At 36.0% G+C, this 26,666-nt stretch overlaps 2 protein-coding genes and 1 long non-coding RNA gene across 4 annotated transcripts in view; 1 reads left to right on the top strand and 2 right to left on the bottom strand.

Moving 5' to 3' along the window:
* LOC104212302 (uncharacterized) overlaps positions 1-11,062 on the bottom strand; it is a 43,280-nt gene extending 32,218 nt beyond the window's left edge. Inside the window, exons 1-2 of one of the 2 annotated variants that reach the window (XR_011404446.1) lie at positions 10,713-11,062; positions 8,891-8,960 (exon numbers count right to left, since the gene is read on the bottom strand). This is a non-coding gene — a long non-coding RNA (uncharacterized lncRNA). The remainder of the gene's footprint in view (positions 1-8,890; positions 8,961-10,712) is intronic. The other variant, XR_011404445.1, reaches the window with a different exon arrangement.
* A 4,299-nt stretch (positions 11,063-15,361) lies between these two features.
* On the top strand, positions 15,362-18,224 carry LOC104212304 (uncharacterized). The gene is made up of 7 exons (XM_070164010.1): positions 15,362-15,508; positions 15,582-15,702; positions 15,767-15,961; positions 16,073-16,123; positions 16,865-16,919; positions 17,764-17,903; positions 18,018-18,224. The coding sequence occupies exons 2-7, from the start codon at positions 15,604-15,606 to the stop codon at positions 18,222-18,224; spliced, it is 747 nt and encodes a 248-aa protein (XP_070020111.1). The 5' UTR covers positions 15,362-15,508; positions 15,582-15,603.
* A 7,687-nt stretch (positions 18,225-25,911) lies between these two features.
* On the bottom strand, positions 25,912-26,399 carry LOC138883329 (uncharacterized). Its single transcript, XM_070164009.1, has 2 exons — positions 26,027-26,399; positions 25,912-25,973 (listed from the first exon to the last, which is right to left on the bottom strand). The coding sequence occupies exons 1-2, from the start codon at positions 26,397-26,399 to the stop codon at positions 25,912-25,914; spliced, it is 435 nt and encodes a 144-aa protein (XP_070020110.1).
* Positions 26,400-26,666: the final 267 nt, after the last annotated feature.

The raw sequence follows: 26,666 nt of genomic DNA, 5'->3' as shown, positions 1-26,666 counted from the left end.
TTCTAATTTTGGATAGATTCGACACGAGTGGAGGCCGATTCGAGGGGCAAAGGCATTGCGGAGTAGTATTTTCACCGGTTTGAGGTAAGTAACCATTGTAAATCTGGATCTGAGGGTACAAACCCCGGTATTTGACTTGTTTTGATAAATACGGTGATGCACATGCTAGGTGACGAGTGTGTGGGCGTGCACCGATTTAAGCCGCGTATTTGATTTGGAACCTTATGATATTCCTTATTTTAGCTATTTATAATATATTATGGGATGTATGCCATGTTTGGGGCCTTGTGCCGACCTGTTGAGACCCTTAGGGGCATTTTCACTTTTTTCCTCACTTTACTTGTTGAAAGCATATCCTCAGTCATGTTTTACCTGTTTAAATGTTTAAAATCGGTTTTATCACTCCACTTCTAATTGTGAGGACTGTTTGGGCTGAGTTCCCTAATTTTTATTGTTGTGCCCGAGAGGTGGCGCGGTTAATGATTGAGAGAGGTTGAGAACCTAATAGTGAGGATATTATATGTATATATTATGGATCGGGTTGCACGCCGCAGCGATACTTATATAGGATCGGGCAGCATGCCACAACGATATATATACTGGATCGGGCTGCACGCCGCAGCGATATATGTATATTGGATCAGGCTGCACGCCACATCGATATGACGCTTGGGCTGTAGGAGCCCCTCCGGTGTCTGTACACCCTCGACGAGCGTAGCCGACTATAAATTACGGATCGGGCTGCCCGCTGCAGTGGTTACTATGATTTCTATTACTATGATATATTAATGAGCCTGAGTGCTGAGAGTGAGTATTGAGTGACGAGAGTTGAGTCACGAGTGAGTGAGAGGCTGCCCGAGAGGCCATATTCTGAGTGATATCTTCCCCGAGGGGCCCAGTTATGATATTTTTACTGATTTCACTCTTCTGTTAAAATAAGCCTCTGTTGGAAAAAAAATTGCTAAGTATATGATTTCAAGTGTTTTAACTGAAATTTGATGATTTTACGACGAAACTGGTTTTAAACTACGAAGTTGACCTGTTATCCTGTTGTTTTCTTCAGTTATATGATTTTTAACTGCTCGTCACTGCTTTCAGACCTTATTTACTTTAGTTACTTACTGAGTTGGCGTACTCACGTTACTCCCTGCATCTTGTGTGCAGATCCAGGTGCTCGAGCGGTAGAGTGAGGGTCCTCAGCATTGTTAGAGTTTGCCGGAGACTGCAAGGTAGCTGCATGGCGTCCGCAGCCTGCTTTCTTCCTCTTATCCTTGCTTTCCCTGCATTTTAGACTTGTTATGTATTAGATGGTCAGATTTGTATATTTAGAGGCTCTAAACTCATGACACCCGATTGTTGGGCTGTGCAGTTTCCTGTTTATTTGACTTCCGCATATTTTCTGTTGCTTTAAACGTTTATAATGAAATTTGGTATTTAAAACCTATGGTAGAAAATCGCTTATTGTTAAAGGAAAAATGGTTTTGATTCATTGATTGTTTGGCTTGCCTAGTAATGTGATAGGCGCCATTACGACTAGTATTTGGGGGTTGTGACATTTTCGCCGTGATACCCGACCGGTTATGGATATTTCACCCTCCATTATTTAGTTTAGCAATGTTTCCTCGAGTTCATTTGCGGTCAGGGTTGATTCCGGGGTCACAGACTCGATATTCTTAAGCAGGGGCACTTTGACCTTGTATCTTGGTTCGATAGAACCCGGGGGTCGATCTTCAACCCATCGTGTTTCAATCTCGCTATGTCGTGTAATAGGCGAGCCCGATTCGACCATATACAGATAGTCCCCTCATTTTTCGGAGAGTAAACGACAAGAAACGATATGAGCCCATGATTTTCGCCCCAATACTCTGCGTGAGAAACGACAAAATGAACGAAACGTCTCGTCACTCACATCTTAAGGGCATTAAATACTCGTCAGTTGCTGGTCAGTCACTCCTGGTTTTGAACTGTCTTTTGAAAACTATAAATACCCCCTTCTTTATCCATTCAAATTTTACATTCAAACCTTCTCTACTCTTGTTCTTAAAAATCTTTACATTTCATAGCACTTGTTCCCTGATTTCTTGAGCTCTTTGTAAGAACTATTGCATGTATTCACTCCAAATCGTCAAGTGTACCTTTTTCACTTCCTCTCCTTTATCTTTTATCCTTTATTGGAAAAGAAAATGGGAAGATTTCTAAGACAGTTCCTAAAAAATAAACTGCTTCTTCATCACGGCCCGCCGACGAGGAACCAACGGCGGAACCTCCTCTTGACACATTTATTCCTAGCAGATGCTCGATGGCCGCCGACTTCAAAGTTGAAAAACCTTCACCCGTTTCAAGCCGAGGCGAGAAGTATTAAGGTATATTTGCTCAATCACCAAAAAGACCCTCCCTACAGTCATAAAGGGCTGCAATTGGGCCAGAAAAGGCATGGTGGTTCCCATGCCGGAAGAAGATAACACTACCTACGTCAAGGGATACTTAAGTGTTTACACTTACCCCTATATGTTGGGCTCGTTGGACCCGGTGATCATTCAATTCTGTAAAAGGTACGAGGTGTGCCTTGGTCAGATTCACCCTTCGTTTTGGAGGATAGCTATTCTTCTCCAATTCTTCGTGAGTAAGATTAACGAATGCCCATTCACTGTTGGCCATCTAATACGCCTATATAGTCTCTGATTCTTCGGAGGGGGGGGGACTGATTAAACTTGCACGACGAACCTCTAAAGCCCTATTCTCGAGCATCGATAAAGATCGAGACCGAGGTTGGCTAGGCCGATTTGTCCGAGTGAGGACCTCGGACCTGATCCCGGCCAAGGACATGCTGTTGTTGATACCCAATTTTTCACTCATATATTTTAAATATGCATACATACTTTTCAAATATTTTATATGCATTTACAAACATGCACAAGTATTTTTACAATTTTTTTTTAATTTTTAAAGACCTTAAATCGATTTATTTCTGCATTTTTAATTATATAAATATTCAATAATTATCCCTCATATTATTTTACGATGATTTAATCATCTAAATTCATTATTTATTCTCATATAAGTGTTCAAATATTATAATTACATTTTTTACAGTTACATTTGTATTTTTTAAGACTATAATTGCATATTTTGCAATAATAGCTCATACATATGTATAACTACATTATCTATAAAGAAAATGACTTTTATATTTTTATAATGTTAAGTAATTATTTTAATCACCTTCATGCATAAAATTATTTTTATCATTTAACTAGGTATTTTTAAAAATTATTTTATTAATAAATTCGGTATTTAACAAATAGCCCCTTTAATTATGCCTAAATTCGGACCCCCAGCCCAATTCAAATTAAACAATCCGCACCAACCTAATTCCCTAACTAACCCGACCCAGAACCTCCTCTAATCGTGGCCATTGATCTCTGAGATCAACGGTCCAGGTTTCCCCTTTCCTTTTTAATCCAACGACCCCTCCCCCAACCCTAGTAATTTGTCTAAACCCGCACGCCCATGTTTCCCTCTTCTTCTCCATTCTCTATGAAACTATCCTTAACCCTAGCTGTCGTCACCCCAAAATCTCCCCAAACCCCTTCGATTCTTACACGTTCCATACACTAAAAAAAATTAGCTACGAACGTCGTCGCTAAAACGCTCGTAGCGAGCAGAATTTCTTGATAATCCGTTGCTAATCCGTCGCTAAATGAGATTAGCGACGGAGTTTTCTGTTTAGCTACAGAATTTGTCCATCGTTAAAACCTGATTTTTTGGTAGTGATAGGGTTCCTCTATGATTTCAGGTCCTTGCCGGCCTCTTACCTCTTCTAGTTGTTCGATTTTGTTATTTTATGAAAGAATCTCGAACAGATCCAACTCATATTTGTTCGAAATTGTTTATGAATCTACCTACGGTCATCTCCATTTGTGAGTACTATTATCTTCGTGTTTATGACTCGAATCTCTGGTTCCAAACAAGATTTTCCTTCATCTCTGTCATTCTTTTAAAACCCTAGTCTCTTGCTGCTCGAATCCGTTCAGATCCTTGTTGATCTGAGATAGTTTTAAGTTTATTTTGTCATTTCTCTTAAAATACTTTCTGTGTTTCTTATTATTAACCGATTTTTTTGTCTTCTCTAAAACTAGGGTTTTACCTATTTAAGTTTCTGAAAAATACTAATTGTTTAAGTGTTTAACCCTAATTTCTTTGTTTGTTCGACTGATTCTCATAACTATGTTCTTTACGCTAGGGTTTTCTGTGAAAATGCTTAGACATTTAAATACTTTCAACTATGATTTTCTTCTTTACTATTTCGACCGATTCTTTTGAGTTTCATCTCTATGCCTTTGACATATTCTAGGGTTCTGATTCTCTGACTATTTATCCTGTTGTCTTTTGCCCATTAACTTTAACTCTATTAATTAATTTACTTACCTGAATTAGGGTTTTAATTTAGTAACCATATTTCGTTATTTAAGTTTTACTTGTCCTTACCTTATTTATGTATCCATATTATTGGCTTGATTGTGTGTCCTTATTCCTAATAGATTCTGAAAATTGTTTCTTTCCTTATTAACCTGGCTCTTAATTACGAATTGATTCTGGATGAGATTTTTCCTTAAATTAAATGGCACTTATTTGATTCTGTCCTCTTAATTGATCCCTAACTGATTGCTAATTGATTTTCATACCTTATGTATATGTGATTGATTCATTACCTTGTGTGACCTACCCTATTACATGCTATAAAAACCTTCTTGTTCTGATTTTCAAGGGACACTTACACAAACACTCAGAAAGAAACACACACACACACACAGAACCTCTTGCTCTCATTCAAACCTTTCTGTTACTTGTGTTTGCTATATTGTCTAGCCGGTTGAAAGCCAAGGCTAGACTATTGGATCCTGCATACTTTTCAACTTCCTGTTTGCTATTCTTAACTGGTATGTCTCCACTTCTACCATCATTCAATATGCTGCAATTAGACATATGTGCTTTATGCTTATTGATCTCAATCAGTACATCTACTTCTATGTAACTAGACCTATATGCTTCATGTTTATTACCCTTAATCAGCATGCCTACCTATGTGTTTCTTATTTCCAGCATGTCTGTTATACCTATGTCTACTAGTTTTTCAACTAGCATGATTTCTGTCCTGTTTTAAGTGTTCACCCCTAACAAACTCCTGAGTAATTCACGATTTCAATACTCCCAACTTTTTCTACCTTCTTGTGTGACTGTCTGATGAGTAAGTTGATCCCCATCATGTTGTTCCCTGATTAATGTATGCCTATATGTTCACCTAGTAACAACTAATAGATTAAAGCCATGTGAAAACTTGTTCAAACTAACTGTTACTCTATCCTGTCTATTGTGATTGCTGGAGTTCATGGTTGAACTCCTTCTGCTAAATATATGCTGCCAGTGGTTCTTGTAATCTGGTAATCTTCTTCTATGCACTTCTGAAATCCAAACTATTTTTTTCTAAAACAAAGTTGTCTCTTATTTTCATATATTATTTTCAACTCCTACTCTTAGTTAACTAGGGTCTTGCCACCCCCAATGTGAGCACTGCTTAGGGTCCATGAGACTCTTCTAAACTCTGACACATTGGGGCTGGTTTCTAATCCTTTAAAAACTGCTTCTGAGCATTTGTTCTCTAGTGCAAGCACTGCTCTGGGTTCTCGAAACCCTTAGGAAATCTGACACACTAGAGATTTGTGTTCTTGGTGCTTTGGCAAAGGTTACTGTGTATATTTGAGCTTTGGAGCATATGGTTTGAAGGCCTGATTTATCTGGATGTATTGGTCCTGCTGTAGGCATCCTATAGTTATACTCTTTGTAATTTATTTATTTGCTTATGGTCTGTAATAACTATTTGTAATAACGATGGGGCAATAGTAAATTGGGAAAATTGTGCCTAGTTTAATGTTTGCATGAGAATAGGATATAAATTCTGCTTTAGGTAATGTTCTTTCAAATGTTTTCACTATTACATGTTAGATATCCTGCCTATAGGGTATTCACTTGTTCAATTATATTCTTTGATTGCATGCATAAGATAACATGCCTATAGGATTTAATTTGTTCAACATGTTCTGGTCCACTTTTCGATGTCATGCCTATATGACCAAAATAATTCTGAATTCCTTTCAAGATTCATGTTACTATATTTAGATACCATGCCTATAAGGTTGTCAAATTAATTTTTTGCATTTAAATATATGCCTGCAAAGTTTCAAAACTAGTTCCGCATTTTCAAAATCACGCCCATAAAGCTTTAAATCACTTCTGCACTTAGATATCATGTCAATAAGAATTCTGCATTTAGATACCATGTCTAAAGGTTGTAAAATCAATTCTGCATTCTAGAATCCATGCCAATAAGATTGAAATCATTTCTGCATTTAGATGCCATGCCTATAAGGTTTTTGAATCAGCTTCTGCACTTAGAAATCATGCCTACAGGGTTTAAGATAAAATCAGCCACTAAAATCAGTGATCGGTTTACAGCTTAGACACCCAGTTTATAAAAAATCCTGTCTAGTTATAATTTAGGCAATCTTGTAGGTTGATTGAGTTCTGGGTTTTAAAACTGCTATTCTCTTGCTGCTTGAAACTGCCTAGATTTAGGAAGTAATAAAATCAGTAGGCAAATTGATTAGGTATTTACTGCCCCGCCTTAATAAAATTGTTGCATATGTTGTGCTCATCTAGATATTCTACTATAGAACTTTTAAATCATTTAAAACTATTTGTTTGAGGCGTGCAATTGTTTGTCTATTTGTGGAGGTAAATATGAGCCTTTAATTGCATCTTTATGTGATAGTCCTATCTGACTTTTGTTTGTCGCCTAGTTTTCTCCTTTTTAAACAACATAGGCAAGTTTAGAACTTCCTTAACTAGAGGTCCTAAACACCTCCAGGGCCACAGGCAAGGGACGGGTAATGCACGCATAAGGCACATACTAGATTCTATTAGAGTGCTTAGGTAACAATAATTAAGAGGAGGGTAATCGGGTAGTGAAGGATATGATGACATGTGCGCTAATGCTATGTGTAGCACCCCAACTTGGGGACGATTACCAAGTATTGCATAGAAGTGATCCTATAGGCTAAAAATCATAGGACCCCTTTTATTCCTTGTTTTAAATGTAATATCTATTTGTCTAAATTGCTTTGTTTGACAATAAGACTAATTCACCTAATTCGAGTTTGGTCGGGACCCACCAGTGTGGACCTCGAGGGGTGCCTAACACCTTCCCCTCAAGGTTATTTCGAGCACTTACCCAATCTCTGGTAATGCAAACCGGTTTATGAGTTATTTTCTTTAGGTGCCCTAACGTATCTTAAATCCACTAGGTGGTGATTCTTCAAATTCCATACCCAATTTCCAAAAGAAAATGAGTTGTCCCAAAATGTTGAAACCTGGACTCCGCGAGGAAAAAGGAGGCGCGGCAGCTGTTCCCCGAGGAGAGGAACACAAAACGTAAGTAAAGTTCCGTTTTTCCGAGAATTTTATTTTTACTCTCTTTTTCTCCTTTCTTATTGATGTTTGGTGTCAATGCAGCTGTTGCTCGAGTTCCGGATGCGGCTCCTCGACTCAAGGAATGGGTTAAGGACACTGTCTCACATAAAGCGTGTTCCGAGCGCTCATGGCGCAAACTTTTGAAGGGCCGGTGGGAGGCCCGTTCTTACGGTGAGATTACTTTCTTGAGTGAGCAACACTTGGATCCCCTTTGTGCTGTTGAGTTCTAACTTATTTCTTTCTTCTTTTACAGGTATTTCCAAGGATTTCACCATGAGGCCTCCATCTGGTGACGAGGACAGCCCCGTTGAGTCCCCTACTCTGAGGTAGGAGAAAGGCTCTGAGTTCTCCGAACTCAAAGAAGAAAAAACTGAAAAGGTGGTTGGTGTGCAAATCCATGGAAAGCACCAGCGCCGGACAGCTCCCATCAAACTTAATCAACCGGCTGAGGGATGAATCTGAAGAAGAAGACGAAACTTCCTAACTGGTGGCCCGCGTGCGAGGCAACACCGAACTGCCTCAAACTAGAGGGGCGATGAGGAGGCAGCGGTCGAGGGCTCCGAACTAGAAAAGGCCGAGGCATATTTACCCCAAGTTAGGGAGGCCGATAAAGAGGCTGTGGCTGATGCTCCTCGGGTAGAGGATAATTCCCCAAAGGATGTACTTGGAGTGATAGATCTCTTTGAGTCACCCTCAATTGTCGACTCCATTATACACGATGCCTAGAGGTTAAAAAGAAGCTCAAATAAGGGCCCCCAAGGGGTGGTAGACCCCTTCCACAACGTCTTTGAAGGTTTAGACTCTACCGCCTCGAAAGACATCATCGGTTGGGTGACTTACCAGTACCAAAGAAGAGTCCGTCTTCGGGAACCAGCGGGCCTTCTTTGAGCCCGAAACTAGTAAACCGGTTCCCAGCTGCGAGTGCAGATCCTGAGTAGGTCAAGTAGGTAAGGAGAGCATTTGAGGTTAGTGACGATGAGTCAGATACGGTGGCTAATGGTTCGAACCCGAAGGTCCAATAGAAGCTTGACCAGATCAGACAGCTCCGGGCGAAGGTGGATATGGTAAAGGCCGAGGCCAAAAAATGGAAAAAGAACATGGACCATCTGGCCTCACAAAAATAGACCGCCCGAGCCCAATTAGCTTCGGCTGAGGTCCAGCTCCAAGCTGATATAGAAGTCATCATTTGGTCATGGAAGATATAACAAAATTTGAATATTCGCGATATAAGGACTCACGGTCATGCTAGACACCAACGTATAGACACCCGTTACCATTCCTATACATCGTACTCGACAAATGGCAAGTAGCAATTAAGACTCAACTCCTATTCACTCAAGCTAAGGTTAGACCAAACACTTACCTCGCTTTGCAACCGATTCAGAATTCCAATAAGCCTTTGCCTCGCGAATTCGGGTTCGAAATTCTCAAATCTAGTCATAAATAATTTGATTCAGTCAATAAAAATTATAGGAATTAATTCCATATGAAATTCTACATTTTCCATTAAAAAGTCGAAATTGCACTAAAATTCGCCCGTGGGGCCCACATTTCGGAACCCGACAAAAATTACGGAATATGAAACCTCATCCAACCACGAGTCCAACCATACCAATTTTACCAAAATCCGACATCAACTCGACCCTCAAATCTTCAAATTAAACTAAGAGGGTTTTCAAGATTTTCCCAACTAAAATCACCAATTAAGTGCCAAAACTAGTAATAGATTCGGGTAATCTAACCAAAATTAAGTTAAGAACACTTACCCTGTTGTTTTCTCTGAAAATGTCCCGAAAATCGCCTCTCCCCGAGCTCCAATTTGCTAAAATGGAAAATGAGATACGGTTCATGGCCAGAATGTTACATTCTGCCCAGAATGTTTTCGGGGTACTGTTCACGCGTTTTACTATTCACGGGGTATTGTTCATGGGGTACTATTCATGGGACTGTTCACGGGGTACTATTTCTGCAATTTTTCTGTAATTTTCTGCAATTCCGAAATAACTCTGAGACACCTCCAAAACACTCTCGAGCCCTTGGGGCTCCTAACCAAACATATACACTAACTCAACAACATCCTTCGAACTTAACCGTGTGATCAAATCGCCTAAATAACATCATATACCGCGAATTAAGCTTTAAAATCCAAGAATTCCTTCAAATTTCATAAAACATCAAATTTTCCATTTTGAGTCCGAAACACGTCAAACGACGTCCGTTTTCAACCAAACTTTACAGAAAGTGCTTAAACCATATATAAGACCTGTACCGGGCGCCGGAACCAAAATACGGGCCCGATACCATCATTTTCTAATCAAATTTCATTTTCATTTTTCTTAAATATTTTCAGAAAATAATTTTACTCAAAAATTCATTTCTCGGGCTTGGGACCTCGGAATTCGATTCCGGGCATACTCCCAAGTCCCATATTTTCCTACAGACCTCCCGGGACCGTCAAATCACGGGTCTGGGTTCGTTTACCCAAAATATTGACCGAAGTCAAATTTATTCATTTTATTATCAAAACTTAGCAAATTTTCACAGAATTTCATATTTGAGCTTCCGGCTACGCGCTCGGAATGTGCACGCAAATCGAGGCAACAGTAAATGGGTCGTCACATAAAAAATATACAAATCCTTCAGGGCATTCTCCGGATGAATTTAACTAAAGAAACGATCTCTCACCTCAAACTAATAAATATTCTAAAGTTTGCGTACCCAGGTGTTGACGGCCTAAACATGCTACTATCGATCAAATTCATGAGAGTAAGAATAAAAGAGCAATAAAATTATTTAATCCTAATTTCCTCCATGTTTTAAAATCTAGTTCCCACAACTGAAACAATCAGAATTCCATCCAATCTACTTAATTATGTTAATTTAATCATAGTATTATTTTTACAATAGTACCTAGGAGGACTTAAACATTTATCTCTAAATGAAACAACAAAACAAAGAATCAGAAACTCCTTTTAGGCATCAAAATCCACTCGAACAGATTAAACAAAACCACAACAAAAATGATGATCAATAGAATGAAACAGAGTAAGCAAGTATTACTGAGACACTCCAAACAGAACAATAGAACAACAACTCAAACGATCAATAAGACAGAGAAGCAACAATTAGCGAAACAAAGGAAAGCACGATATTAAGCAAATCAGCAAAATAAGAGAGAAATAGACCTCAAACGATTGGAACCTGAATTACAGATGTCGGACGGTCCTCGAACCGGAAAACTCACTGACACGAATTCCTTTCGTTTAGGTAGATCTGCTATGGCGGAAAAATACATTTCTTAATAGTAAGATCCATGGATGAATTCAGTGATTGAATTGAGGAAGAAAGTGAAGGTTTCAATGGTTTTCTAATCTCCTCCCTATTTTTGTCGTTCCCCTCTGTTCTTTGTTTCGTCCAATTCCCCTGTTATTTTTTTTTTATCTCTGATCGCTCGATCTTTGGACTGAAATTCCTCTCTCTCCTTCTCTCACTGTTGGTGCTCTCTGTCCTTGACCCTCTCCATTTTATTTTTGTGTTTCAACCACCCCCCCCCCCCCTGTATTTGTGCCAATCCGTGAATCTATCTATAATTAAAAACAAAAGACAAAAGCACCTCATGAATCCAAATGACAGAACAATAGAATGACACATGGCATGTTAAGACATTGCTCCTAAATATTAGGAAGTAGAATTCAAACCATTCATGAGAAAACCGTAAATACTTCTGTGCAGTTTTGTTAATTTAAAATTTATTTAAATTATTAAATCATTGTATTTGGAAAAAAACATGGTATTTTTAAAAAACAGCCCGCTTCCTCAAAAATAGGACTGGCCTTCCGCCCATGTTGCAGTTCTAAACCGTTCAAACTCCTCTTCAATTATCTCAATTTTTAAGGTTTTTAAATTATTAAATCAATTTATTTGTTAAAACCTTTTACTCCACAATATTAGGTAATTACTTTTTACCTTCAACTTAACCTATATTTTCTCTTCAAAAGCACGATGGATTCAACTGCTTAACTCACGTATCGTATAGTGGGTATCAACTGCTCATACTAGGTATCAACTGCTCAAGCGTAGAGGAGTTTATATTTCTTCCTCAACTACACGTTCTTCAATTCTAAAGTTCCTTCTTCTATCAAGATTTCAAGAAAACTTATGGCTTATGCAAAAGATGGCTACTCACATTAATTTCATCAAGGATATAACAATTTCGAAGATGCAATGGAAGTTGAAAGTTCGTGTTGTCCGTATGTGGGAAGTACCGGATCATTTTAATCCAGGCACTATATTCTCGATTGAATTGGTTCTACAAGATGAAAAGGTATTTTACATATGTTATTACCTTGCTAATTCGATTTGATTTTCGGAATTGTTATATGATTATATATATATATATATATATTTGTTTTGCTCCTCCAAATTGCTAATTCGATTTGATTTTCGGAATTGTTATATGATTATATATATATATATTTGTTTTGCTCCTCCAAATTGCTAATTCGATTTAAATTATACATGACTTAGGTTGCACTCTGCAGCAAAGTAGTTTTCGAAAGCAATGCCAGAAAAATCCATCTTCTTCAAATGATCCTCCCTTCTGAAGAGCATATGAGCTGCACATTTATAGATTTGTTATGCTGAGTTTTTGTCATAGTTGACAATAGCCATTCTTGAGATTTACTCTATACATATTAGTGATTACCTATAATTTGAATCTCTTAACTGCATTGATGGAACTATATTCATTTTCCACATAGGCTGTCAACTTTTCCAACTGAACTACATTATGAGAATTCACATTACTTTATTAGGTGATAGCTACGTTAATGCAAAAGAAAGCCAGATGTCATTTGCAACAATCACAGAACATGGAAAACTAGGAAGTTCTTAAATGATCAATACTCATATAATGCAGGACACATTACTGTTTATCAACTTTCTGCTATTAGAATTCACATTACTGTTTATCAACTTTCTGCTATTAGAATTCACATTACTGTTTATGTAATTATATTTCACATTACTGTTTATCCTCCCTTCTAAAGAGCATATGAGCTGCATATTTATAGATTTGTTCAAATTTACTATGCAGCACATTTTTTCAATTTTTCATGAAAAGTATAAACTAATTCCTTTGGTTCTCTGTTTCTCGGTTTTGTATTCGTCCTCAAAATATTTGTACAAATATAAACAGGGGACAAAAGGGGTGGAAAAAAATTTATTTCGAACTAAAGTTATTTCGAATTACCAAAAACAGTTTCACTTGCAAAAAATGGATTTTTTTTTCTCTATTACTACAACTCAGCTACTATGCAGCAGATTTGCATATCAAATCTCCTTCTATTAGTGATTTTGCACCAGCTGCTAAAGATAATCAGGATTCCAAGCCTGAGGCTATAAGAGGGATCTCTTTAACTTCTGTATTTGTAAACTCAGAACCAGTTCGGGAGGATCAAGTCCAAAATGCCATCAAGTTTCTTTCACATCCAAGAGTTAGGGGATCTCCTGTCATGTATAGGCGTTTTTTTCGAATTACCAAAAACAGTTTCACTTGCAAATCTAATTTTTTTTCTCTATTACTACAACTGATTAATTTGTTTAACTCTACTGTTTACGACCATAGTTAATAGTTAATATAAATTACCATTAATACAAATCATAACATTGCATAGTCGGCATAAAGGTTGCACCAGAAGACAGGTAACACGATGCAACATTATGTACTTATCACGCTGTTTAATACTGCCAAAAACATCAATCTATGCTTCAGTCTATTATGTAATGTAATTTTTTTGTAGGGCGATCACATAAGTGCTTCTATTGGCAAGTCAGTTTTGCATCTTTTCAAAACACAAATTACTGAGCTTGGATTATATAATATGGCGAACTTTATCGTTTGTCATAATAAGGAGAAGTTCAACACCACGAAACATAGGTTGAGGCTGACGTTTACTCAACGGACAACAGTGGCTGAAACAACCGATCCACTTTTCCCAATCAATATCTTTGATTTGCGACCATATGATCAATTGATAAATAAGGTTGACGTGAAGAAGACTGAATTATTTGGTAAATAAAGATTTTACATTAATTTTCTAATTATGAATTTATCTACTATTTATTTTAACAATTTCTTTTTCTTTAGATGTCATCGGAGAAATTGTCAATTTCAGTGAGGTACAAACGCAAAACCAAGGTGGAATTTCTAGGAAGTTTATGGATATTGAACTAGAAGATGACGAGTAAGAATAAATATTCATCTACTAATTAAGGATTGATTTGATAATTACATATGCTAAAATTACATTCTTATTTCTATTTGACAGGAGGAAGAAGTTGTCTGCTACATTTTGGGGGGAGTTTGTTGATGAAATTGTTCCTCATCTACTAAGTGCTAACAACCAGCCTATTATTGTTGTTATGCAGCTCATAAAAGCCCATAAATATTAAGGTAAAATACAATTACTCAATTTAACATTACTTTGTGAAAGTTATTCATTATATCTTACACGAACGTTGTTTTGTAGATTCATATTCTGTGCGCAATACATGGAATGCATCAAAGCTGTGGATTAATCCAAATTTTCCTCAATCTGATGAATTTAAAACACGGTTCAATATATATATTGATTTATTTATATAAAATTTCACTGCTTCTATACTCAAATCAAATTTTCCAAGTATACATCTAACTATTTTAGTTATTCATAAATACAGATTACTTTCTGTTCGGGATAATAACTCCGAGAGGCTGACTCAAACCATCTCTCAACAAAGTTACTCTGTCTCGGATGAGTTGGAGAAGGGCATTGTTCAAGTTAAAACAATTGGCCAATTAGTGGAGTCCATACAAGTGAGTGACGTAACTTCTGTAGTATTAATTTAACTGTTGTTTCAGGTTAAAAGTTGCAAAAATGCACATCTTTATTTCTCTCATTTTATGGTTTGAAAAAGGCAGTTTTTAAATTTAGGTAAAGATGCACAGAAGATAGTGAACAACCAATGAAGAAACTCTAGCAGACAAATAGAGGGAAAAGAACAAGTAATTGTTCATTATCTACATGCTAAATGATTGAGCAGTAGTATAGCAGGATTGAAATTAAGATATAGATTATGTATTCCTTAAGACAACTATGCTAACACCATTTAAGTTATAGCTAGATAAACTGACTAGAGGCCACAAACAAATTAAAGACTAGAAGTAGTTCAAATCTTCTTTGTCATCTTTAATGGGATAGATTCCTAATAAACAACTACCTAGCCTAATATGTAATCCCCAGTAGACCATCTACCAGATTACTACATTATTACATAGATCTCATATGATCTCAGAACCTCAGTCTCCTACATATATAATGCAGCAAGCCACATGCGAAGAAAATCGCACAATAGTAACAATTCGACTTATCTAGAAAATCATCGCAACCAGAAAGATGATTATAGCTCAATTTATCTATATTTGAACTCTTAACTGATATAAACTAATTTGCGTTCCTTGCGATCAACGGCATGTTGGCACAGTACCTCTAAATCCTAATCCATATCATATAGGTACCTATCCTTTCCTCATGTCACTGAGTCGCCACATGGACCATTTTTTTTATGCCTTTACATTATATATGAAGTTTATTTTTGGCCTTTAGTCCTCTTATTTTATGGTTTTAAAGAGTGTTTCCTCATTTGGAAGATGAAAAATTCTTCAATTACATTTATGTTATTTCTTTGATATTATGTTTGACCATATTCTCTATGTCTTTTCATTACATTTGTCTTATCAATTTATTCAACAATTGTCTTATCACTTTATTCAACAGGAAGGTCCATGTTGGATTGTCGCAAGTATTGAAAATTTAGAACTTGAAAAAGGATGGTCGTACGTTAGCTGCAAGAAGTGTCAAAAGAAGGTGGATAAATTAGGAAACATTTATCAATGCCCAAACCCCAAATATAAACATGAAGATTACTCAGCAGTTATTAGGTAAAATCAACAGCTCTATTTCCTTAATCCATCAAAATATTACATTTATATCTCAAATCAACTGTGCAATTAGGTATAAGCTTCAAGTTAGGGTAATGGATACTACTGGATCTGTTTCCCTATTGCTCTGGGACCGTGAAACCATGTTTCTCATAGGCAAATCAGCAAAAGAATTGAAGGAAGGGTTTCTTGAGGTATATCAACTAATTCAATTTATATTTGTTATTTGCATAATTCTAACTTAAAATTTCATTCTAGAATACTGGTGCTGTTGATAAGTATCCCTATCCAGTAGAGCTGAACAATATTCTCCAAAGAAAATTCATGTTTAAGGTTATTATCAAGACAGAGAACATTCACCAGCAAAAGGAAGTTTATAGTGTTGTTAAGCTTACGGATGAGGAGCAGCTGATGAACAAATATAGTCCTGCTCAACCTTCAGATGACTTAACTGTATGTCATATTTGTTCACAAACTTCATAACATATTTATATTGGAAATTTCTTTTATATTGCATAATTTGAATCATAATTTCAAACTCATTTATTTATTAATTTTTTATAGGAACCTGACTTCAATAATATTCAAGTCTTGGATGGAGAGAAGGAATGCGAGGTAAATACATAACTAATTTGTCCTTTAACATTAAAGCAACTTACATATCTTGAAGGATTTCTTTCTGAATTTTTTTTTAGATTTGGAGTAGTTTTTTTATAACTTTAAAAGTTCTAGATGTTCACTTTGTTTTTTCTATGGGAATCTATGAACACAGTATTAATATTTCATAGAATAAGATAAGAAAACTTGTTAAGCAGGCTTAATTATACTGCCTCTGTATAAATTTATTTCCACTTTCAATACATATAAACAACTGTGAAGTGAAAATAAGGAGAGAAACCAGAAAACTACTGCTATTGCTACTTTTTACTCCTCAAATCATACCTGGCTCATTGACAATTTGTCGAATATCTTGTGTTTCCTCTTCTGTTGTACTCACATTTTCACCCTTCCCATCATTCTCTGCGGTTGGGAAAAACGGACCAACTATATTCTGGATCTCTTCCGTTGTACTCACATTTTCACCCCTCCCATCATTCTCTGTTGTAGGCAATAATGGCCCAATTATATTCTGGCGGCAAGAGGCAGCTTCCTTAAGCTTCTTTCGTCATAGCCTCTTTCTCTGGGACCTTGTGAGCTTCTCATCAGTCCCATGATTAGACGCTTGGTCGCCAGAGGAGGAAGAGCCCCATCGTCTTCCACTTCATTTGTATATAAAACCCAATTACTAAAAATGCATTTGGTAAGCAACAACTGCAGACACTAATTTTGCGCTAAATTTTTATTTTATATATGCAGGATTCCACTGAAGATAACGACACAACCGATATTGCACATACACCTGCCCAGATAGGTATAACTAATGCCGCAACAATGGTTGAAAAAGATCCGAATGCACAATTGTCAGGAAATAAAATAAAGAGAGTATTTAAGAAGAAGAAAATAACATAATGTGTTTGGGAATGTTACAGTTGGAGAAATCAAGAACTATTTTATGAGTTCATTTAGTATATTATTACTACTCTTATTAGTTATGAACATTATATTTGAATCATTTCACCTTTCTTCTCCTGTTTAACTTTTAAGTTTTATGATATTAAATACTATCTACAAAGAACTGTTAGTTATGATATTAATTTGAAGTATTTAAATGATTATTGCATTTTTCACCCCTTTATATGCAAGCAAAGCTTCAGGAATGTCTATACCTGACAAGCAGTATGTAATGAGGGATTGGATTATGCTTATTTATGCACCAAACAAAACTGAGAGACTTGAGTAAACAGGATAAGAATATGTATTATGGGGATTGGATTATGCATTTTTTAAGCGCACCAAACAGAACTGAAAGAATTGAGTACATAGGGTAAGATAAGAGAATTGTTATATATGAGAGTTTCATCCTCAACAATTAGGATGCGTTTCTAAATACTCATATTGGAATTAATTTAAATAGTAGTATCCTCTATTCATTATTCTATCCAATTCAACAATTAAATATTTCTATTAGCATTCACTATCCTTTTAGCAGTCCTATCAAGAAATAACAGCATTGTCTCTCAAATTTGTGAGTGCTTTGAGACGCTATTGCCTGAGCTATATCTACTAAGGAGCAAGTTTCAAAATAATATGCATGTACTATGTTATCTCATTGACATGTTGTAGCTATTCTTATTCTTTCTTTAGTTCTATTTCAGATATGGATGAACAAGGACACGTTCAAATTACTCCAACTACGAGTGCTCAAATTCAACGAAGGGGACAACGCCGAAAGATATGCCGTCGCAACATTTATTCCTATAATGCTTCAGACTCAAAGCCTGAAATTATCAGGAATGTCCCAAGGGCTATACAAAATAAGTTAAGAGATCGAAGGGCTGAACGAAGGGAAAAATAAAAGAAATTTAGAGAGCTTAGGCCTGCACTAGATCTACATATTGCAAATTATCAGCTTATGAGAGATGCACTAATAGATGCTATAGACAAAATTATACTATATGATTGGGAAGCATTATCAATTTTAGTAGATTCACTTGGACAACCTTTAGGTAGTATTTTAACTGACATTTATCACGAGGTGTGGTCAAGTGGACCTTTTTGGGTTTATGTCCTTAAATTTGAAGCAGAGTGGGAGAACCGTCTCTACGACTACCTGTAATTTATTTAATTAATGAAAGTTTTTTATTGATTTGCAACATTACCTGTCATTTAATTATTATTTTTTTTCTTAAGAGCATTAGATAAGATAAATTACATAATGGAATAACGCAAACTTATTCCTTCAAATAATGCAACTTTAATGACATATCCAATGTCTTAAAAGAGGAAAAACATGAATGCACACATTATTTTACGCTCTTTGCTTGATTATATGTAATTCTGATGTATAGTAATACTTTACAATTGTTTTGCCTCTTTTTCAATCAAAAATTAATGAGGAATCTATATTAATGAGGATTTAAAAATTAATGAGGAATCGATCAAATGGTTTAAATTTTACGATTGATCAAGTTATAAAAATATGAGATGGTTAAGCAACTAAGTTAATAATTTATTATATTTTTTTCTTCGTATTTTCCGCGCATCGTGCGGGTACTATACTAGTTATATATGTGTAGGTGTGCGCTTTTGTGTGAAGTCATGTGAGGAGGATTGGGGGTGAAGGAACCATATTTTTCTTAGACAGAAAGTTAATTTATCAAAGAACCCTGTGTGGTCCTGTGTGAATCGTGAATTTGTTGGCAATGAGTAGAAAGTTCCAGTAAGTGGGAAAGGGAATATGAGTATTATCTATGTATGTGTTGTGTAGTGCTAAGAACCATGTGCAGGTGAGAGAATTAGTTACCATGAGAGTCCAAAAACGTTAGGGAATTCATAAAGTGAACAAGCAAAAAGAACTAAAATAAGCAAAAGGAGTATGTTACTAATTCTCACCCATTTGAAGTGAGTTGGCAAAATTCCATTGATTTAAAAAAATAAAATTAAAACTTCTCTTGTTCTATTGTTTTATTTAAAGACAAACAAAATGACTACCAAAATGCCTATTAAGAGAAAACCTTAAAAAGAAAAACATAATTTTTATTTTATTTTTTTAAAAAAAGAAGTCTAAATGTTTAAAAGCTTACGCTAAACTAAAAAGAGATGAACAAAGTCATTGCTTTTTTTTTGGTTGACATTTTGTTCTTATCTTTTGAAATACCAAACTTCAAAGACTATTTTTAGTATTTTTAATTTTTATGAAAAGCAAGACACACAAAATGCTAGCCAAACGACCAACTAGATAAAATCAAGGAAAATATTTTTGTGGTTTTCATTTTTTAAGATAAATAAAGTAAGAAAGATTTTTTTTCTTAAAAAAAAGTAAAAATAGTACTATTAGACCTAAACTAAATATTTAAATGTTAAAATGTGTAAAATTTTGGGAAGGGTCAAAAATTACATGTCTACAGGGTCTAGTGTAGGAGAAGTGGTATAGGTGAATGGAAAAATATGTTCAAGAAAATGAACATCCCTTGAAACAAACAGTTTCTTAGTAGTCAAATCCAATAGTTTGTAGCTTTTTTGTCCAATAGGATATCCCATGAAAACACATGCCTTTGCCCTAAGGTCAAATTTTCCTCTATGATAGTGACAAATTAGAGGCATAACATAAACAACCAAAACTTCTTAAGAAAGAATAGGAGGGTGTTTGGTCAAATAATACTTCATAGGGAGTTCTACCTTTAAGGGTCTTAGAGGGGAATCTGTTGATCAGAAAAGTAGCTGTCAATATGCACTCTCCCCAATAAGATATAGGCACCTTGGATTGAAACAATAAACCCTGGCCACTTCCAACCAATGTTTGTGCCTTTTCTCTACAATACCATTTTGTTGAGGGGTACCCACACATGAAGTCTGATGTAGAATTCCTTGAGATTGCAGAAATATAGAGGCAACAGTTTCTTTTCCTAATTCTAAAGCATTATCTGATATGATAATCTTCACTTTAGCATTGAATTGTCTTTCCACCATGCTTAAGAATCATTTTAAGACAGAAAATGCATTTTTCTTTGTTCTTAACAAATAAGTCCAAGTCCTCTACTGAAATCATCCACAATGGTTAAAAAATATTTGTATCCATTATGAGTAGATGTCCTATAAGGTCCCCATATGTCAATGTGAATCAGATCAAATGCTTGTTTAGTTTTGATGTGACTAGTTGAAAATGGTAACCTAAACTGTCTTGCTTGAGGACATATATCACAATCACAAATAGGAGTAGAAAAAAATGAAATAGAATTGATGTGTTTCATTGCATTGAAAGGAAAATGCCCCAATCTTACGTGCCATAATCTTAATCAGATTCTGTTTTTGCTAAGACAGGAAAAGAAAAAGGAGTTGAAACTGAATTAGAAAAAGACTTCTTAAGCAAAGATGCTGCAGGCTGTGAAGCTGGGTTCCTAGACTCTGTCACATTAGGCTGTAATAAGTAAAGTCCTTCTTTAGCCTCACCAAAAACTTGTGGGCTCTTCATGAGAGGGCCCTACAGCAAAATGCACCCAAAAGAAGTGAAAACCAATAGACACTTGAATCTTTGACAAAGCCTATGCACAGAGAGTAAATTGTATTTGAAACTAGGAATATGAAGAACATGTTCCAATAATAATCCTGGAAATAAGGAAACACTGCCTGAGTTAGGGACTTTAACTCTACAGGAATTAGGTAACCTTACCATTAAAGGAGTAGGTAATGGTAATAAGAATAAGAATGTACTAGCATTGAAACACATGTGCTCAGGTGCTCCTGAATCTATGATCTAGGAGTTATCAAGGTTAGAATTAGCAATTGAATAACAGGTTGGGGAGTTGGTAAGTAATATATCAGCAACAGAATTTGCATTAATCTCCTGAGTGCCTCCCTGCCCTGTTTGCATTTGATTCAGAAGACTGACCAATTGATTGAACTGGTCTGATGAAAGTTTTTGAGCAAACTGAGGTCCTTCTGCCATCTTGCTATAAACCTCTCATGTATCCTCTATTGCAGCAGCTGAATTTTCTTTTGCAGTATGTTGCATCTTCTTGCTTTTAGTAAATTTGAAATCAACTGGGAAACCTATAAGTCTATAGCAGTTTTCAATTGTGTGAATAGTCATCTTGCAATAAGACACATCTGTGCATTCTTTTTCCCTTTATATCCAGAGTTCCCTTTGTAGGAATTGTTTCCAGTCTTCTGTTGAGTGTAGAATTGAGGACCATTAGAGGACTGATGGTTCTGAGAAGGTTGATTTCTCAATAGGAATGAAGAACCATATGTTGGGAAATGAGGTTTGACATGAATTTCACTCTAATTCTCATCTTGCATAAGAAGAGAATATGCTTGATTGACTGAGGGTAATGGTTTGATCATGAGAATGTTGCTTCTAGCCTGTCCATAGGTCTCATTCAATCCCATGAGGAATTGAATGAGCCTTTCATCTTCCTTAAACTGCTGCATTTTCTTCTTACCACCACATTCATAGTTGCAAGAACAATACATGTCAGTGTTGAGAGTGTCCAACTCATCTCATAATTGTTTCATTTTAGTAAAATAACTAGCAATATCTACTGAACCTTGAACTAAATCAGCTAGCTCCTTTTGTAGGTGATATAATTTGGCTCCATTTGGTTGTCCAAACCTGTGCTCCAGATCCAGCCATAGATCCTTAGCTGTTTTTGAATAGAGGATACTGTCAGCAATCACTTTGGTCAGAGAATTTAACAACCATGATGTAATCGTATAGTTACATCTGCTCCAAGTTTGAAAAGTAGGATCAATTAGGGTTGGCATAGGGCAAGATCCATCAATAAAACACAACTTGTTCTTGGCTGAAAGTGAAATCAAAATAGATCTGCTCCATTCAGCATAACCTCGACCATCAAAAGGTGTGTTGACAAGTATCATCCATGGTGCATCAGATGCATGAAGAAAGAAGGGGTGTGTGGAATCAATGGTATTTCCATTGCCTGTTGTTGTGGATGAAGAGTTGTGGGTGGGAGTGGGAGTTTCAGTAATATTAGAAGAAGGAGACATGACTGATTTAGAAAATTGAAAAGAAGAGCTAATGCTCTGATACCATGTAGAAAATTGAGAAAAATGATTGTGAAAATTTCTGTGTATTTCTGAATGAATCACTGTACAAGAGGACTACGTATTTATAAAGATATTAGCTACCTAGAAAAGAATCTGAAAATAAAATTACCCTATGACTTATGTATACTTATCCTATTTTTACTAGCTAAATTCTAATAATGTAACTAATTAATATTCCTTCAGCATGCGAGCCTTTGTGTGCATGTGAGAAGTGGACGGTCCAGATTAAAAACTTCATCATTTGATTTGTTGGCTGAGATGATGCCACGTGGCTTGTCACATGGCTTATTAGAGAATGGACTTAGCTTTGTTTTGTCCGAAATTGTTTTGTCCAAAACGTTTGGTCCTTTCTTTCCTTCTTCTTCTTCATCGATTCTTTTCTTCTCTTCTTCTGTATGAATTTCTTGCTGAGAAATCAAATCTTTCTGAGAAATCAAAGAGTGAGATCGATGTATTCCAATATGTACATTGCACCAACCAATTTCTCTACAGTCTAGTGAAGAGAGAGCCCACACAAACTTCAATCTTTCACATTAGAAAAGTTATAGTTAGGAAGTAATTTACAAAATCCAATAAGCAACTGCCGGAAATGGAAAATTTCTACATCTAGATTAGATATTCATGACCCCTATTTACGAAAATACTTATTATTCAATTTTGGACAGGAAAGTGCACGTGAAAGATTAATAAAAAATATAGAACAAAGTTTTGCTATCACATGCAGCTTCCTTCATCTGGCTTACTTTGGGCCAACAGATAATGGCACACTGAAGAGGCTACTGTTACCAGCACGTCAAGAATTTGGACCTATTAACATATCATATCAAGACGGTAATTTGGTATCAAATAAACGTTTTATTTATATTTTATTTCAAAGAACGGGAGCCTTGCTACTGGAAAAGGCATTTAATTTGTTCAAGTGAATGTTTCCTGGAAGCAAAATGGGTAATTATATCCAATTTTGCAGTTTTGTTTTATCCAGGTTATGTAACCAAGATTCATAGTTAACTAATTTATTGAAATAGAAAACAGTGCTTTGACCAATTATGAAGTCGAGAGTCTAGAGAACCATGTGCTTTAGGTATAGAAGTCGAGAGTAATAGAGTAGTTAATACAGTAATCTTTGCATTTATTCTTAACATGATCAGACTTTTTACACGACCGAATTCAAAATATGGGAAAATGGAACCTTTAGGTTACTAAGTGCTTCACCGAAACTCTCGTCCTTCAACTAAATTACTCTATTTAGTCCATATTATCTGTGGAAATGCAGGGTAAGGCTGCGTACGATAGATTCTTGTGGTCTGATCCTTCTTCAAATCCTGCGCATAGTGGGAGCTTAGTGCATCGGGCTGCACGTTTTATTCCATATTATCTGTGTTTTATAATTCTTATTCATCTTTTAATGACTTGATAACTATAATAATGAAAGTAATGGTTTAAACTAACCTAAATTTTAGCTACGTTTGGGATTGTTATTCAATCATCTCCAATCATTGGGCAGATATATAATTTAGGTATTCAGAAATTAAAAGAAGCATTTTCTTTCTTGCTATATATGAGTTCTGAATTCTCATATTGGATTCATTGCACCAAATCTTTGCGTTTGATTGCGATTCGTCAATGACCATCTCTCAATCAGTTTGACCCTGGCATTTACGCATCATTGATTTATTGCACAACAATTTTGCCACTCTTATTTGTATATTGACTCCCTTTAGATTCTGAACAATTTCTTTTTTTAACTTTATAGTTCCATCATTATTCATTACGATGGAGGAGTTAAGGCGTGACTCCAATATATATATATATATATATATATATATATATATATATATATATATATATATATATATATCAAAAATAATAATTACACGGAGGAGTACATAGGCGTTGGCCTCCAAGACAGTGTGATAGGTGACAACACTCATTCTATGATACACAATTGAACAAAAGTATTTTGCTTGTATGGGAAGGAAGTTGTGCATCCTAGGGTAATTTGTAGTAACACTCAGGGATGCTATGTACAAAAAGGTGAGAGAAAGAAGCTTGTTGCTAGGTGTTGTCATTGATAACGAACTTGTTTTTTCTTCTGTTTGAATCTAATGTTAGGGACCCCGTCAACTTCTAACTTCATTGAGGCTCTAACATTCAATGGTAATGATACAACCTCATTGAAGATAGAATCAGTTTTAGATTTTTCGCCCAGGTTAGCAAGCTTGTCAGCAGAGTTATTTCCTTCTCTCAAGGTGTGACAAAAGAGAAAGTTAGCATCCTTGGTCATGTTTTGAATTTGCTCAATAGTATCATTGAATCTCCAGGGAGGCTTCATGATCCTTTTGATCAAGTTAAGGAGAAACATCGAGTCAGATTCAACTATAATATTTGTAAAGCCCTTTGAAATACACATTTTGATGCCTCGCATTATGGCTTTGGCTTCTGCAATATTACAGCTACAATCACCATAGAATTCTACAAAAGTACCAATTAAAACGCCATGGTGATCTCTGATAAGACCACCACCACCTGCCGATCCTGGGTTACCTTTTCTACAGCCATCAACATTAAGTTTAACCTAGCCCATTGGAGGTTTTTGCCAATAAACAATCTGACAATGAATAGCAGGGGAGAGCTTCTCAATTCTACTGTAGGTGTCCTGCCACAGGTTATGGAGCTGTAGATCTGGGAACCTCGTCTAGATAAGCATATTTGTTATTTTGATCACTTGTTGGATGATGAAATGATGGGACGTGCGCTTTTCATCAAACCTAGCGAGCATTTGTTCTTCCAAATTTGCCAGCAAATGATTGAGGGTAGGCACTGAAGAACTGTCTTATGAACTTCATTTTTGGACTTAGTCAACCACCACCTCATAATTCTGTGTCTTACCTGGCCTTGGACCAATCTGATACCACAGGAGTTACAGAAGAAGGACCAAACTAGATTGGCAATATGACTATCACTGAGCAGATGGTTAGTAGATTCCTCATAATAGTAATTGAGGCAGTTACATATAAAGGCAATATTCACCCAAATCTTTTAATAGCAACATCAGTTGCTACTTTATCCATTAGCACTCTCATCATAAAAAAGAAAATTTTAAAAGGAAGCTTTTTATGCCAAATAGTCATACCTTAGAGTAGTTCCTTTCTTTGATCTCAGAGTGTGCCATACAGACTTGCAAGAGAAATCCCCTGAAGGATCTGGGGTCCATATGGGTCTGTCTTCTTTATCAATATTGAAGGTGATGTATTTGATACAGTTGATCACGTGCAAGGGGAGGATTCTCATCAATTTATTTTGATTCCAAGTATTCTGATGATAGAAGTTCTTTTAGGAGTCTTGGTGTTAAGCGCCAGGTGAGCCAGAGGCCCAAGTCCTGTCCAAGAATCCCACCAGAAAGAGATCTCCCCTCTTCCAAGAATCCATGAGATATAAGGTTCCACTTTTTCTTTGATGTCCATCATTCTCTCCAAGTATGAGATTGGCATTGAGCTTTCCTTCTTGCAACAGGATGGAATATTTTACAATACTTAGCTTTGAGAAAATCTTTGATAAGGGATTTTTGAGTTCTGAATTTCCACCATATCTTAGCAGAGAAGGCATCACATGTGTCTTTAAGAGAACTGAAGCCAACTCCCCCTTCCTCGACTGGAAAGCACATGTCTTTCCAAGAAATCCAATGCTTCTTGTTTTTGTTACCATCCATACCCCAAAAGAAGTTAGAGATGATCTTTTCAATCTGGGAGAAAGTTGCCTTGGGAGGATGTACCACTGATAGAGTGTGAAGTGGAATAGCCTACAAAACAGATTTAATAAGAATAGCTTTGCCACCATAGGTTAGAAATTTACCTTGCCATCCTTGGAGTCTTTTGGCTATATTAGCCACCATGTTGTTAAAATAAACAACTTTTTTCCTTCCTATGCAGATAGGACATCCAAGATATTGCATTGGAAAGTGACAGTGATTGTATCCAATAATCTGCTTGATTTGGTTGATTCTTATATCATCATCTTGAAAGTTGACATAAAAACCAGATTTGGCTTTGTTTACTAGTTGCACTGAGATTTTCTGATAAGTCTCTATCTTTTCCATCATGATCTTCAAGGATTCAGGTTCAGAGGAAAATAAAATTATATCGTCAACATAACATAAATGAGATATAATAGGACCATGACTATCTATAGAGAAAGGGATAAAATCATGATTATTTAAGGACTCCATTAATCTTGAAAAATGTTCAGCCCCAATAAGAAAAAGAAAAGGAGAAAAAGGATCCCCTTGTCTTAACCCCCTCGAAGAATTGAAAAACCCCTGTCTACTCCCATTGATATTTACATAATACCAAATATTAGACATAAGTCTTCAAATCATATCAATCCAAGTTTCATTAAAGCCAAAATGCCTCATAATATTACAAAGGTATTCCCATGAGACTCGATCATATGTTTTAGCCATGTCCACTTTTAACACTACATTCCCATGGGTGAA

This window comes from Nicotiana sylvestris, chromosome 12 (genome assembly GCF_000393655.2).
Source record: "Nicotiana sylvestris chromosome 12, ASM39365v2, whole genome shotgun sequence".
NCBI lineage: Eukaryota > Viridiplantae > Streptophyta > Magnoliopsida > Solanales > Solanaceae > Nicotiana > Nicotiana sylvestris.
This window is presented reverse-complemented; position numbering and strand designations above follow the sequence as displayed.